The sequence below is a fragment of the Pundamilia nyererei genome, unplaced genomic scaffold (assembly GCF_000239375.1).
Source record: "Pundamilia nyererei isolate P.nyererei 1_Seehausen unplaced genomic scaffold, PunNye1.0 scaffold00029, whole genome shotgun sequence".
In the NCBI taxonomy this organism is placed as follows: Eukaryota; Metazoa; Chordata; class Actinopteri; order Cichliformes; family Cichlidae; genus Pundamilia; species Pundamilia nyererei.
The window spans coordinates 3,551,162-3,566,958 of record NW_005187430.1 but is presented as its reverse complement, the minus strand read 5'-3'; the positions used below and the strand labels follow the sequence as shown (position 1 = coordinate 3,566,958).

The 15,797-nt window shown below is 42.9% G+C and overlaps 1 protein-coding gene across 5 annotated transcripts in view; it reads left to right on the top strand.

Annotated features, from left to right (window-relative positions):
* Positions 1-15,797, top strand: part of fgfr3 (fibroblast growth factor receptor 3) — a 61,115-nt gene that overhangs the window by 22,720 nt on the left and 22,598 nt on the right. For 4 of the 5 annotated variants that reach the window (XM_013909724.1, XM_013909723.1, XM_013909721.1 and 1 more), the window contains exons 3-5: positions 89-361; positions 3,713-3,778; positions 12,567-12,736. In XM_013909724.1, coding sequence (XP_013765178.1) covers positions 89-361; positions 3,713-3,778; positions 12,567-12,736 — 509 coding nt within the window. The remainder of the gene's footprint in view (positions 1-88; positions 362-3,712; positions 3,779-12,566; positions 12,737-15,797) is intronic. The other variant, XM_013909725.1, reaches the window with a different exon arrangement.

Sequence of the window (15,797 nt, the reverse complement as noted above, 5' to 3'; positions counted from 1 at the left end):
GGCTAAATACTGACCCCGTGCATGAAGTTGATTGCATTTATTAAAAATTTCTTCTTACATAAACCATTCCTTCTTTTTTTGTTTGCAGAGCCTGTATCCAGCGAGACGGCCTTCCTGGAGGACTATGTTCTGGGCATCGGGGACACTCTGGAAATGTCATGTGACCCGGAAGAGCAGGAAGACCACACGGAGCCTATTGTGTGGTTAAAAGACGGCGCTGGACTTGTGCCTTGCAACCGGATACGGTTGGGCCAGAGGATACTCCGCATTATCAATGTGTCGTATGACGACTCCGGGGTCTACTCGTGCCACCTCGCCCGGAGCAACACGCTGCTCAGCAACTACACCATCAGGGTGACAGGTGAGAGCGTGGGGAAAGTGTGTAGAAAAGACAAAAGTTGTTGAGTATCTGAAAACTCTGAGTAGGGCCATCTAGCCTTATATTTAAATGCAAAAGTGGAAGGCAGATACGTTAACTGTTGAGCTTTAAATAGGATACGAGACCCACAATATTTTTAAGATAGTTGAGTTACTAGCAGAGCTCCAGCAGAAACAGGCGCTTTGGCTGCACCTCGCAGAGCTCTCTGAAATCCGACCTGTCTCGGTTGTTCTGCCTGTCTGACAGACAAACCGAGTCTGAAAGTATTTTCTATCAATAAATATACTCAAACAGTTACAGTAGCGCTGTCTCTACATGACAGCTGTTTATAGAGAAACACTGAAAACTTAGCTCAGGAGGAAATTTCTATTATTTGCTACTCCTGCTCAGTTTCAGCTCCATGTCATCTGCCTGCCAAGCTGCACACACACACACACACACACCAACACACACACAAGCACATATCCAGCATACCGGTACAGGCTTTCACCAGCTAACACCCAGCCAAGCTTCACACAGATTCCCACCTCCTGATGCATAGTCAAAGGTGAAATTCATTATCCGGCGAGGGGATGGGAAACATTTTAAACAAGTGTGCGATGCAAGCGGAGCTCTAATAGGAATGCTTGTGTAGGGGGTGGGGGAGGCTCTGTGTGTGGGTGTGTGTGTGTGTGCTTAAAAGTGGAGCCGCATTTACCCGTAAAACTCATGGACACCAACTGAGCCTGTTATTGACAACTAATTAGAAAGCAATTAGCTTGAAACATTTCATCATTGAAAGCAGATGGGGTGGCAAGAAATGAGAGAGTTCACTCTCAGCTCACTCACCCCACCTCCTCACACACACACACACACACACACACACACACACAGATGCACTTGTTTGGCAGAAAACTGGGAAGAAAATGGGCATTTTCGATTACTGATCAGAGGTGGGCAGGTTCTCCTCCCGGATCTTCGTATCAGCTCCAAACTGCACACCAGGACACTGTGCAAACACAGTACCTTCATCAGTGACTTAAAAGGAAGAATAAGAGGCGTTCTCCTTTAAAATCTGACTTTTTTTTATGAAGAAGTTGATAAATAGAGATAACTGAAGCTGGTTCCACCTCCACTTAACATGTCTCAGGTGTTGCACAGGCTGCCAGTTCATTTCACACTAATGTCTGACATTTCATATTGTTTCGGCTCTCCGTGCATGTTTAAATTACTCAAGAAGCCAGACTTCTTCCAGTATGCGTTTCAGTATCCTGTTTTTTCCCCCCTTATACCGCCGATTCTCCTCCCTCTACTTTAAACATAGAGCCTCCGTTTTATCTAAAACACACATGGACTATTGTGTTTTCCCTCAAATATTTGAGCAAGGTGTCAGAAACTTAGGGGCGGTATCAGATTTAGCACTTGGACAGCTTCCAGGCAGTAGAAAGGGGCCAAATCTCACTGTACACACACAGTACAACTACAAACTGAGGTTTGTACAAAGGAGTGCGTGAATTACTTATTGACAAAAATTCAGTTTTATTTATAAAGCGCTAAATCACAATAAGAGTTGCCTCAAGGTGATTTATACTGCAAGCTAAAGACCCTACAATAATACACAGAAAACCCCAAGAATCTGGTAACCACCTATGAGTAGGCACTTGGCGAAAGTGGGAAGGAAAAACCCTTTTAACAGGAAGAAACCTCCAGCAGAACCAGGCTCAGACACAGGCAGCAACTGCTGCGACCGTTGGGGGTGATGGGCATGACAAAAGACTTATGACTAATGATTAAATGGTTTAAGATTTAATCATTCACTTGTTTATGTGTTTAAGAAACACAATAAACAATAATAGCAAATAACAACGGCTAAAGATGAGCATTTGCACCCATAGACTATGAAGGATGAAGTGGCCTAAACCTGACTTCTTCTCAAAGCCTGCATGGAGCAAATCCTCTAGTTAAAAAGAAAAAGACTCTACTGCTCGCTTGATTTGCGATCTAAGTGAACATTTCTCTTACGAGTTTATGGACTCCATCACTTGTTTCAAGTGCTGTTTAATATAGCGTTAACAAAATCGATCCGAATACAGTAAAATAGACAATAAACTGGGATTTACGATGTGGCTACTTTGTCGGTCAACCTTTTCACGTGATGTCTGATTCCACAGATAACAAGATGGCAGCTGTCAAAATGTTTAAGGTGGTTACGTCCATCCTTTATGTCCAGTCTATGGCTACACTGTATCCTAACTGTATGCTAAAGCTAAACTAATCCTTTCATCTATTGAGGCAGAAGGCTTTAGAGCTTTATAAGTGCACTAAAATACATGTGCCTGCTTTTCTCTATTATTTCTCTCTTTTATTCCAAAGTTTTCTATTATGTAATTCATTTTGACAACCACTATAGTGCGTTAAATACTTGGTTTACTGATACAGTGCTGGCACCCGTCCGATCCGTCAGTCAACTGTAACTGCTGCCTTGCTTCTAAGGTGCAAAGCACTAGCAGAGTGGAGTTGTGGGCTGATGTGTCCAATAATAGAAACAAAACCTGCTAGTTCCAGGAGCAGTTTGAGTTGTCGAGGTAACAGCTGGCTCTCATTAACCAGACCCGTGGAGCTGAACCAGAAAACGTTGAGGTCACATCGAAAATAATTACAGCAGCGGAGTGAAAACGTGTGATACAGCAAACCTAAACAAGATGGAGAGCAAGATGGAAAGTAATTTGGCGTAAACCGGCGCGCTAACCGTTAGCAAGAGTTAGGGTCAGTGTGTGTTGCAGAGATAGCTAGAAAGAATAGTTTTTGTGCGTGTATCAGCACATGCGCGCACACTCTTGTGCAAGTGCGTCTCAGCGACACTAATGACCCTCTTATTTGTACCGTCTGTGGAAATGTTTGGATTGCAATATCTGAGAGAGCTGCCACGCTACAGAGAACTGTGGGCTCATTCATGAGTTTCTGAATGAACAGCTTTAATATGCATTCATGCATCTGTGTGTGTGTGTGTGTGTGTGTGTGTGTGTGTGTGTCTTTGTGCTTGTTTGTCTATTCGTGCTTGTTTGTCTATTCGTGCTTGGTTGTGAACACCCCTTTTCCCTTTATCTTCCTCTTGTTGCATAAAATACATTCTGGTCTACAAACTTTCCACATGTAGTTTCCTTCTTATCCAAAATGCAAAATAGTTCAAGGAGTTGTATAAGAAAATACACTGTATTATGTGTCTTCTCATACAACTGCTGTATTTTTTTAAATGAATTATTGCTCATTTATATTATTTTAAATGAAATAATTTCATTCCAGCCATAAATTAATAATTAATTAAACTCTTTTTTTTGTATTTTCTTTCGTCAGATTCTCTGTCGTCTGGTGATGATGAAGATTATGATGAAGACCCTGAAGGTGCAGGTAATGAAAATGGTGAATTCTTTTCTTAAACCACATTTCACAATCAGAAAGTATGATACGTCTCTCATCAGGAAATGCAGTATTGTGCAAGAGTGTTGAACCAGTCCTCATCTCTTTATAGTTTGCAAGGAAATAGGTAAATGGGTACAGCGATTTCTTGAAACATGTTCAAACATATGTGGAAACACAGAACATAGGCCAACAATAGAGTTTGTAGAATGATAGCTTAAGTCAATATTTATTATGAACACCTTTACTCTGCAATGCCGATTGAACTCTCTTAGTCAAGCTTTCTTTAAGCAGTCTTCATAAATAGTTCTCCAGGATTCTTCAAGGACATTTAAGGTTCTTCAAGGTTCTTTGGTTTGTTCTGTTCCAACCCGTTCTCACTCCCAAAGCGTAACATTTTACGCTAGGTGACAAATCGTCACCATATTACGTTTTCGGCTACCCACCACGTTCCTAAATGACGACCTCGGAAAACAGAGGAAATATGAGAACCCTCTGGACTGAATCTACACATGTTCGCTCTTTTTCTTCAAATCGCTTAGAAACACGCTATTTAACATCATTAAAGTCCTGGTTAAGGTCAGGAATAAGGTTATGGTTAGGGCTAGGGATAAGGTTAGGTTTAGGGCTGGAATACAGGGCTGGAACGTCTATTACCGCGGGAGCGTCATTGCACTGGATTCCAGCCATAACCCGCCGCGTACCCTAAGAACGCCGAAGGTCTCCTTTCGCGTTCCTCAGGAACGCCGCGGGACGAGACAAAACGTCGACATGTTACGCCTCGGGAGTGAGAACGCTCTGTCTGTTCTCTGTAAAGATGATTCCACACTGCTTCAGTAATGCTGAGATCAATAACTGCATGGTGGGTCAAAACCTGATGGTACTTTTCTGCTTTTAAAGCTCCATCAATTTTGATAAGATCTCCAACAGCACTGGTTGAAATGCAGCCCTAAACATGACAGAGCCTCCACCGTGCTTTAGCTTTACACATCCGTCCTCACCTGCTCCATATATATGATGTAAATTTGAACCGAAAAGTTTTAAATTTGGATTTGTCACACCATGAGACCTGCTGCCACCGACTGCCAGTAAAGTTCTTGTGTAATTTGCCATACCTCAGTTTTTTCCTCTGTTTCCTTCCATAAAAATTCAATTTTATTCAGTTTTATTTATACAGCGCCAAATCACAACAACAGTCGCCTCAAGGCGCTTTATATTGTAAGGTAGACCCTACAGTAATACATACAGAGATAAACCCAACAATCAAATGACCCCCTTTGAACAAGCACTTTGGCGACAGTGGGAAGGAAAAACTCCCTTTTAACAGGAAGAAACCTCCAGCAGAACCAGGCTCATTGAGAGAGAGAAGGAAGACAGGATGAAAGACATGCTGTGGAAGAGAGCCAGAGATGAATAACAAGTGTGATTCAATGCAGAGATGTCAATTAGCACATAGTGAGTGAGAAAGGTGACTAAAGAAGAAATACTCAATGCATCATGGGAATACCCCAGCAACCAAAAATGGCATCAGAAATCAACACCATTTCTGATGAGGCTTGGAGGAACTGAAGGGCCAAATGCATCTTTAAGGTCCTGTGTCAGATATTTATAAAGTTATAAATTCCCTATGTCGTACATAAATGAGCTCTTCATATTATTTACACCACACTTGCACCTTTATCCTCAGAAGTTAATGTGCAGTTTACAATTTAAACTCATTTCATTTGTCATAGTGATAAAAGAGTTCATCTGCAGGAGCAACATCACGTCCCCACAAAGTTGCTTTTATGGGCCACTGTGTGACTACAAATGGATTTATGCAGGCTTGTATGAGCGTAATCAGAGTTGTATATCTGTAATTGACATTATATGGCTCTTATAATCGCTCGCATTAAACCTTCCCCCACAAGCACAAAACTAAATGCCACTGTCGCACAGATCAAAGGCTGCTGTTTCTCCAGCAGGTAACAGCCCCTCTCATTGCTCTTTTGTGATGTGAGCTGTTTTGGCATTCAGAGACCTGCCGAGTTCAGGTGTAGGTGAACAAAGAACGAGGAGGGATGGCTTTCACTGGCTGCACACACTTTACACGCTCTATTCTGTCAGCTAGCATGACTCCAGAGAGACAGAAAGCACCTCCACCCCTCTCGGCAAGCTCTCGACCAGCCAGACGCCACACTGTGCTGCCTTTGTTGTACCATACGGAGCGAGACAGCAGAAGGTGAGGTGCTGACAGTCAGAGACGAATCTAAAAAGTGAGAGGAAAGAGTTGATGGAACTACAGTAATAAAGGGAAGACAATGGGATATAAGTGAAGGGTAAAAGATAGAGTGTAGGATGCAGAGACGAAAAAAGGGGGAGTCAGCAGACTGTATAAAAGTGAAAGCCCAAAACATGCTAACGATGTCAAACAGACCATGATATGTTGAACCAACTCCCAGTCCACCCTTAACCACTCAACAAAATTGGTGCCAAAAGCAAAATGCGCAACTGCTTCAGTGACAGAGCGACAGGCGCACGTCCAGCCGAAATCAAAGCCCCTTTGTGAAAGTCGCTACAAAGATCCAACCAAATCAAACGTCGTCACACTCAGCTCAAACTAAAATAAAACTGAAGCTGAGGCAATGATTGTGGGAGATACTGCCGCTCCTGAAACTCTCAGTGCCCCGTGGTCATCATTAACAGTTCACCCAATCGTTTGTTATCCAGCTACAACGATTGCATGGCGAGAGATGGATCGGGAAGGGGAGATGAACTGGTGTTCAAGAGAAACAAGAAATTTTAAATTTTCTAAAATCATGTGAAAAACAAGCAAAGCTATTCCACGGAAATATAAATGTGGCCACTCCAGAACCAACAGCAACTAGGTGTATCCAGAAAATAAATAAGAATAATGCTTTTTAAAGTGATCTGGAATTAAGATGGTGCTCATTTAATGATTCTGGGGAACTTAGTTGCATCTTATACCAGTTTCTAAATGTTTGACCTGAGGTCAGCTTACAAATGTTTTACTTTTGTCAATATCAACATTTAAACTATTAAACCTACTCAATATGTGTGAGAGACTCAAACCTAATATTGCTTCGTTTTCATGTTTGACTTTTAATCTTTCAGACTTGATTCAGTTCGACTTAAATTAGAATTGATTTAACTGATTGCTTTTATCCAGAGAGATAGAAAAAATGAACAAAATAAATACGTTTTCTTAAAGAAAACTTCCCGATGCGGTCTTTGTTGGAAAAGCTTGCTAACAGCTTCAGCGTAAAATCTCTGAATGCACAGCTTCACGTCGCAGTGAAAGCCTGCAGTGTGTTTTTTCTAAACGGGCTGAAGTGGCAGAGGCGGTAACAGCTTACGGCAGACATCCTGAATGCCGGTAAATAGCCTCAGACTGCCAGACTTAATCTCTTAAAGTAAGTCTACCTCATGACATATAAGGCTCTGATTTCCTGACCAAAAGCAGAGGGATTAGCCCAGAAACTTTAAACCCCTATCGCCGCTTAATGTCCGCAAAGCCAATGCTAATTAGCCAGCTGTAGCAGGAAGGAGCCATGTGACAAACCACACAACCAGACAGAGTCCCCGAAAGAAGATCCACATCTACAAGCTGAGCAGACGATAACAGATATGTGGAGATGGTGAAAATGTCGGGGTATTAATGAGAAGAGAGGGCGCAGGAAACAAGGAAAGCAGGCAGCATTAACCTGACCACTTTAAGAAAAAGTTTCCAGCTGGGGAACTAAAATATTTACTGAGTAATTATTCATCAATGAGAGTTGCATTGTTGCTGTCGGTAGGCTTCTTTTGTTAGCCTCAGCAGCATTTTGAGATATTGAGAGTGAACAAAGGTGTCAGGGAAACAGGTGGCCTCCTCTGTGCAACACATGTCCAAATTAATTAGCGGTACCTTTGCAGCTGAAACAGCGTGGTGTGCATTGTTTTCAACATGTATTTCTGTGTTTGTCATCTTTGCAATTTTATGGTCTTGGAGACACAAATTTAGCAGAAACCAACACAGAGACAGTCTTGATTCATTTGCCAGGTGCTCGTATGAGAGGTTTTCTCAATAAGATGTGGATGTAGTCACGCAGTTTTGCAGGTGGATTTGAGAACAAGCTGAAGGTTGCATTCAAGGACGAGTGCGGTCCGACCCACGAGTTAAGAGCGCTTGAAGTGGGGAGGAAGAGGCCCTACCTGTATGATGACCTACATGATCTTTAGAGCGTGGCCCTAAAGAAAACTGTTGGAATTAGAGCCAAGGTGCTTTCAAGGACTTTGCTGTCTGTGGACTATTTTTGCAGTCACAAAACTTGTGTAAAGTGACCAGAGCGATGCCAACTTCAGCAATGAGTGCGCAAGAACCTACCACTCGAATCTCTCAGACCTGACGTTTGATCTCTCAAAATATGCGTAAAAACTTGAAAAAACATTTTAAAATGGAGTGCCCTGAAGATGCTGCGCTGACAGATGGGCAAATACAAAGTGAGCAATTTTTGAACAGCCGTCCGCCCTCACACGATGAATGCGAATTGAGTGTGTGAGTATTTTTTGCAGCATGGAAAGCAGCGAACACACTTGGAGTCTGTGCGAACTAAAAGGGCAGCGTGTATGTGAGCGAGGGTGGGAGGGTTAATCTGTGCTGTGCTCCTGAGCTATGCAGCCTCCTTGTTTACCCTGGCAGGAGAGCAGAGAGCTGGACGCCGGGCCACGCTACGCTGCTCCACAGCCGCCATTCCTCCTGCTCTGTTTGCCTTGAGTCCCCGCAGGCCCTCCAGGGCAGTGTGCCTTCAAAGAGCCCCAGTGTAATCTGTAATGAAATCTGCCTGTGTGCTCGCAGGCGTCAGTGAGGGCAAATTATACAATTACACAATTAGACCCCCCTTTTTTTCCCCAGATCGGTGTCTGAGCGCTGAAGAGGCTTGTGCCGTGGCGATCAGCACTGCACTGTGTCGTGCTCCAGCTAATTGCTGTTGTACTCAACATAGCTGATAGAGGAGCCACAGTCATGCTTCTCCAACCTGCAGCACAGATCCATGAGCCAGAAAGACGTGAGCGCAGGGCTGCAGGGGGCTGTATGGCAGTCGGTTGTAATGTGTATGGAACACTTGCAAAGGCAAGGCATAATTTAAGCAAAGCCAAAAAAGCAGAATTTAATCTTATTCTTTTTGTTAACACAATCAGCACTCAGGGAGTGCATAGCTCTGCTACATTTGCAAGATATCCGTCCTTTAACTAAGAAGTTTATGAGAAACTCTTGAAAATTCCAATTCAGTTCAGTTTTCTTTAGGCGCTTTATATTGTAGACCCCAACAATCATAGGAACCCCTATGAGCAGGCACATGGCGACACTGGGAAGGAAAAACTTGCTTTTAGCAGGAAGGAACCTGCAACAGAACCAGGCCCATCGAGGGGCATGGGGAATGGTTGGGGGTGAGACAGACATTAATAATGACTAATAATGAAATGTAGAGCAGTGTATAAACACAAAGTGAGTGGAAAACAGGTGAGTGAAGGAGACTCACAGCATCATGAGAAGCAGCCTAGGCCTATTGCAGCGTAACTTCAGGGAGGATTCTAGGTCACCATATCCTCCCTAATTAGAAAAACAACATAATAATAATAATAATAATAATAATAATAATAATAATAATAATAATAATAATAATAATAATAATAGGGGAAATCCCAGCTCCAGACCAAAAAGTGGACGGTCTTCCTATGTTAGTTTGTGCTTTTTGCACAATATTTTGCACCATATCACTGAGTTTGAGTCTTACCTTAAGGGCTGCAGCCGCAATGGGGAAGAATATACCTGCTGACAATGTGACACTTTGTGTGCCTGCAGAAACAACCCCCTTGACTGATCTCTACCCCTTCTGTGTTGGTGGGATTTCTCCAGCCACACTTTGAAATCTGTTATCAAACATGAAGCAAGCAAAGCGGATCACGCTCGTGTATTTATAGGCTCCCAGAGAGATTCCCCTCGCAGTTAGCCTCCGTGTCTGACAGGTGGGCATGACACTGTAGCTGCTGAGTTGTGCTAAGATGTTATTGTAAACCAGTTTCCACTACAGCGACTGCATATCCGTGCAGGGCAGGGTTATCTGTCGAGTCCCTTCTAACCCCCGTCTGCGAGGGGTTGAGGGGTGCCAGCCCTCCCCTCCTCCGTGCCTCCTCGCCTCCCTCCCAGAAAATCCCACTCCCCTCTGCTGCTGAGGAAATACCATCCTGCCAATTAGACACGGGATGGGATTCCTGCGTGTTGCTGAGCATACAGAGCAAGGCTGCGCAGTAAATCAAAAGCATGCTGAAATCAAAATATCGACGGCTTTTTCTGAACTGGAAAAGGCTGCGGCTCTTTCACTTTTTTCCTTCTGGTGGAAAGTGTCTGCATCAGCTCTCTGAAAAGTAAGCTGTTTTAAGAATCGGCAGAGCCAGCATATCGTATTTTTGAAGCACCAGAAAGAAAGCTTTTCAGTCTCGCGAATAAAAAAGATTTTTTTTTAAACTGTTAAATCACCGTCCCCGCTTAATCACGGCATAATTTCACGTGGAATAAACATTTGTTTCGGCAAGCTACTAATTCGCTTAATGGTTCACAGGAGGTGATTGTTACATCTGGAACACGTTGAATGAGAGGAGACTTGCTCGCATGAGCGACAAGTACAACAATGGGCAACAAATTACGAGAAGATTTCAAAAGCTTCATCCAGACTGCCTGACTGACGGCTGATCTCCTGATTCCACAGAGGAGAGCGTCAGTCAGAGCAGCTGAAGGTCCGCGAATAAAACAACCTTCGTGTGTTATGGTGACAAAACCACGGAGACTCCTTTAGTCCGTCCTGTGAATCCACCTAAGCATCTATTTTGGGTTATAAGCGTCATTGTGGCTGAAGGATCAGCAGCAGGAATATGTTTTCAGGCCCAGATGAGTTCAGGACCCACAGCAGCAGCAGCAGGGGAAGGAGGAGGATGAGGAGAAGGACCACACATTGGGTTAGAGACTTGTTTAAAACCTCACTGAGCGTTTCTGTTTGACTGAGTGTGTGTCTGTGTGTCAGTGTGTGTGTAGGGTGGCTGATTACCATGCCAAAAAACAATGTGTTCAGACTGCTTTTGGAGGATTGTCCCAGTGTGGAGTGTGGAACTTCGCTCCAGAGACAGAAAAAGAGAGATGGAGGGAGAGAAGTCATGAATTCAAACAGACACTTCCCTTTTAAGGTGGAAGCTGTGTGTGTGTCTGTGTGTATGTGTGTGTGATTGCACGTGGAGGGTGTTTGTCTTTGCGAGCTGGGGAGTCTCTAAGTCAGCCAGTGGTCTGTGTGCTTTATTAGCAGACACACACACACACAGTCTGTTTAGAGGGTTCAGTAACATCCTGTTTGTTTGCTTTCTAAGAAGATAGGTAGGTGTCTTTAATCGCTGAACATCTCTCTCAGTCTGGTTGCAATTACTCTGTGAAGCTGAAGCCAGAGTTTGATGGTAGGAGCCAAAGTGTCAGAAAAGTATCAGAACACCCCAGACATTTGATAAATAGACACACAGTAGATCAAAGGCATTTATAGGTAGATGTTATATCGAACGGTGATTGACATCTCACCTGAGTTGCCAAGATGAGACGGGAATTTGCCCGTTCAGCGCTCGAGGGTGAGAATTACTTTTTAACTATTGCCTGACTCACTCAAATACACACACACACACACACACACACACACACACACACACACACACACACACACACACACACAAGCGCGGCTATTGAGATGGTAATTAGCTCCACTCTCTCCTGCTGCATTTAGAAAGTAAAAGAGACATCTGATGACCGGTCAGCCAACTCCCCAGCTTTTGTCCTGGGAAGCACACACACACACACAGATTATACCAAGAGGAGAGTGAGCAAGCCATGCCTCGTTGCTCTCACTCTCCACACCCACACAGCATGGACAATAGCCCTTCCTGACTCACTACGCTCTCTTTGTCCACCGTCTTCTCAATACAACTCAATAAATCGCCCTGACAGGTTTCCAAACTCTCAAGATCTCATGATTCAGACCAACTCCTCATCTTGTTATAGAGGAAAGATGGTAAGATGGTTTTGTCTGGTCCCCCCGTGACGCTTCATGCGTCCGTTTTGAGCTCTTTCAGCATCCGTCAAACTGTGTTTTACACCGCTGGCGCATCTTCAACTTAACTGTATCTCTGTGGACAGCGAGGAAGGGCCGACGTGGAAGAAAGATTGTTTTATCAGTAAAAAATGAAAAGGTTTCATTCAAACATCCATAAGCAACTCTTCCTTTGGGATATCAAAACAAAAGCCTCATGATTTACTCAAGAAAAACATCTTGAAATCACAAAAAAAGAGCTTAAAATGACTGAAAATGAATCACAGAAACCTAACAGTGTACATGTGTATTAGTCTCTGTAAACACTGCAGGTACTCTGTGTTGTTAGATGAGGGAAGACCTCTGGTGACACCACATCTGTTCTGGTATAGTGCATAACTCATCCAAGATGAAGCACTCGTTTAAAAAAAAGGGCAGAAGAGCAACTTGTCCCATCTGTGCCGTCTTTTAACAATTACAAAAACATGTAACTGTAAATTCCTGGAGGGTCTTTCCCCAAATGTTTTATGATCTAAGAGTAAATGGAAAACCGTAGACAGATCTGTTTGGAGAAAAAAAAGTGGCATCTTCGTATTGCGTGAGTCCGCCTTATCTATTTAATGTCTTTGAAATGGAAATATTTAAAAGTCTTAAGAGTTTTCAATGAGTCTTTTGTGTTTTCCCAACAGAAGCGCCATATTGGACCAGGCCAGAACGAATGGACAAGAAATTATTGGCCGTTCCTGCGGCCAACACCGTCAAATTCCGCTGCGCTGCGTCTGGAAACCCACCACCAACCATACACTGGCTGAAGAATGGCAAAGAGTTCAAGGGAGAGCAGAGAATGGGAGGCATCAAGGTGAGAGCAATAACATGTTAACACCTAAAGGTTAAAGGAGCAGGACTGTGATTTATAGATTCAAATCTTCACACAGCACCAAAAAAATCTGCTTGGAGGAGTCTCATGTTCTTCCCTGTTTGAGCTACTGTCAAAGTGCCTTTTAGCAAGGCATTTTAATCCCCTGCTGCGTGTCCATCAGTAGATCAGTGTGGGTGTTGCAATGTTCCCTGGTGTGAATGTCTATAACTGGGAGACTGTGAAGCAGAGTGCTGAAAGAAACTCACGCTCTGTGAATCTTCTCACGGTAAATAAAGGTCAGGAAACACGCCATAGTCGAGGACAACCCCGGCACTCAGAAACGTAGCCTCCGGATAAGCTGAATATGAATTTAGGGTCAGACCGCTGTGCTGAAATCAGAATGGTTCACAGATACGTGCATGCTCGCGTGATAGCTCAGTGTTGACAGTAACCCAGTGCAGCAGACAGCTGTTGTGCTCAGTTTTGTCATCGGATTCACTCTAAACACTAGGCTCTCGGGTGGAATGGCACTGCTTAAAGTAGCGGGGCTTGGTTTACTTTTGTTTTCCCTTAATGGCCCTGAGCTGCAGAATTAAAGGACAAACTTGGTGTGGTAAGACCATCGGAATTCAAACAGTAAAAACGTGTGTTTTGGTTCAAAATAAACTTCAACCTAATGGCACATAAATTCTAAAATTATGCCCAGAGATGTAAATTCTTTTGAGGGTCATTCAGCCTGTGTCTTATTATTTTGTCCTTCTCATTCTTCTCAGTGCTTTCCTAAAATGATGGTGGGGGGACTGTTTTAGATGCTAACATTCACATATGTGGTGAATTATGTAAGGGAGAGCTGCATTAATTTGTTACTTTCTAACCTGAAATTGCCGTCATTTCAGCAATTATGATTTATTAAAATGTAATCAAGTCATTACTAATGTTCCAGAAAAAAATGTACATGAGGTTTGCCAACATTTAGTAACATTAGCCACCCTAAGTTAATGCTTTGTCTGCACTTCTATACTTAAACTCACTAATTTCAGAGTATTATAGTGCTCAAATTACTAACTGTGGCTACACTGAGGGCTCTAGAAATATCGAATAGTGTCTCCTAAACAGTCACTGTACACGTGGACAAACATTTTTCAGCCAGTTAAAGGAAGTATATATTATCAGATAATGATGGCGTTGTTAGCTAGCCATTACTAGCTAGCTAAGAGCTAGCTAACAAACTTTTTCATTTCGAGGCATTGCAGTTAAAACCCAGTTAATAAATGCAATTGGGTTTTTTATAAGCGTGTTAAACTGTCATCTTCACTGCTAAAGAATTTAGTATTATGTTTTGTGAAAGCACCACAGTTGTGCTAAACGTTAACGTTATTTCTAGATAGCGTTACAGTAGGCTGTCAGAATTCACATACTACACAAGTAGGTATGTAGAGGACATAATACACTAACTGAGAGTGTATTTGCAGAATAATTGCTGAATTAAAAATGAGAAAGAGTGAGGTTAAAGAGTCAACTGAGACAGGTTTTTTATTACAGAAGAGAGGGAAAGTGTCCATTTGAGCTATTTCCTATTACTCTAACATTTCATCTTCCACTTTCAGCGGGGTAATCATGTGTCAGACTGCTATAGAAGCAGTGAGAGACATTTGGCCTTTAAAGAGTTAAATGTAATGAGACTCTTCAGCTATTAACAGTTTACAGAGATCTTCAACATCTGCTCCCAGCAGACCAACAGCAGTTGTCTCCCTCTCTCTGTCCCCACTCTGACACACACACAGATTCACACACACCTGCCACCAGTCCTCAGGACGCTCCAACTTTGACTGGAGTGGTTCCCTGACAGCAACTTTTAGCATGTGTAGTACACATGAAGATTAATGGATGAGAAATTTTGTTGTTAGCAGCAAATTAATCCCAAACTGAGCGCTCAGAGCACTTAGATGTTTAATCCAACTGTTCAACAAATCTCTGAGTTCTCCAAATCCCAGAGTTGTTCTGTACTCACCAGTGTCCAGTTAAAGAGCACAGCGGAGGTGTTTTTAGCATTAAGGTCTGGTCTTAATGTCAGCGCCATCTTTGTATTTTCCTCACACAAACTCAGCCTATGCAGTGTGTATAGCTTGGTGTGTTTGCCCCTGAAGCAGCAGTAACCATTTTGTACACCTTTATGCTTTAATACATGCTCCTATGGGATGCTCCATGTATAGTTAGAGCTCGATATGTATAGCTGCCTCTTCATACTAAGCCTTTACGAAGTATGTAAAGTCACATTGACCTCGGGCTGGCTTTATTTGAGTGTGAGTTGTGACACTAACAAGTCATTAACACAAATTCCTGTACATGCTCTGCTCTGTGTAGCTTGAGCAAAACAACCACTGCTGTGGGTTTAATTGTATCTGTGGCCACTTGTACTCTAAGGATAAAATGATCCAGTGGAATGGGACGTTGTAGTTGCAGTACAAGCGTAGGGACTGAATAGGTTCTAGTAGTGACTTGGCCATTTCTGCACACTATGGCCTCAGTTATTTCACTGTTATAAATGGTTAGCATTAGCACATGTAAGAGCACGTCCTGTGATTATTAAGACATTCCTCTACGTGTCTTTATCAAGACGTTTTCACACGCTCCCCTCGTCCCTCCCTTCTTTCCCAGAGATGCTTCGAAATCCATTTAGCTAATCACCATGTGACCACTGTTGGCCTTAAGGGAGGTGAACAGAGAGGTCATCCTCTATAAAATCACAGTGCCGGGTGACAGACAAGTCTGTGACCCAGCTACGTTTCAGTGAGGTCAAGGGTGACGGCTTCAGTCCATCTCAATGCCAAGAACTGCTGCTCGTCATGTTATTCTGCTACTATGCACGCCACAAATAACGCCCTTCTTCAAATGCAGACCAAGAAATTTCCATAATGGCTTAATTTGCACTAAAAGATATTAACACTGAAAATCTAGTCACATTATCCTCGGTTAAGTTGATTGATGTGCCCGATAGTATCTAATATAATTTAATTTGTCTTTTTTTTGTTCCTGCCATATGCTTGAAGTTGTTAGTCCA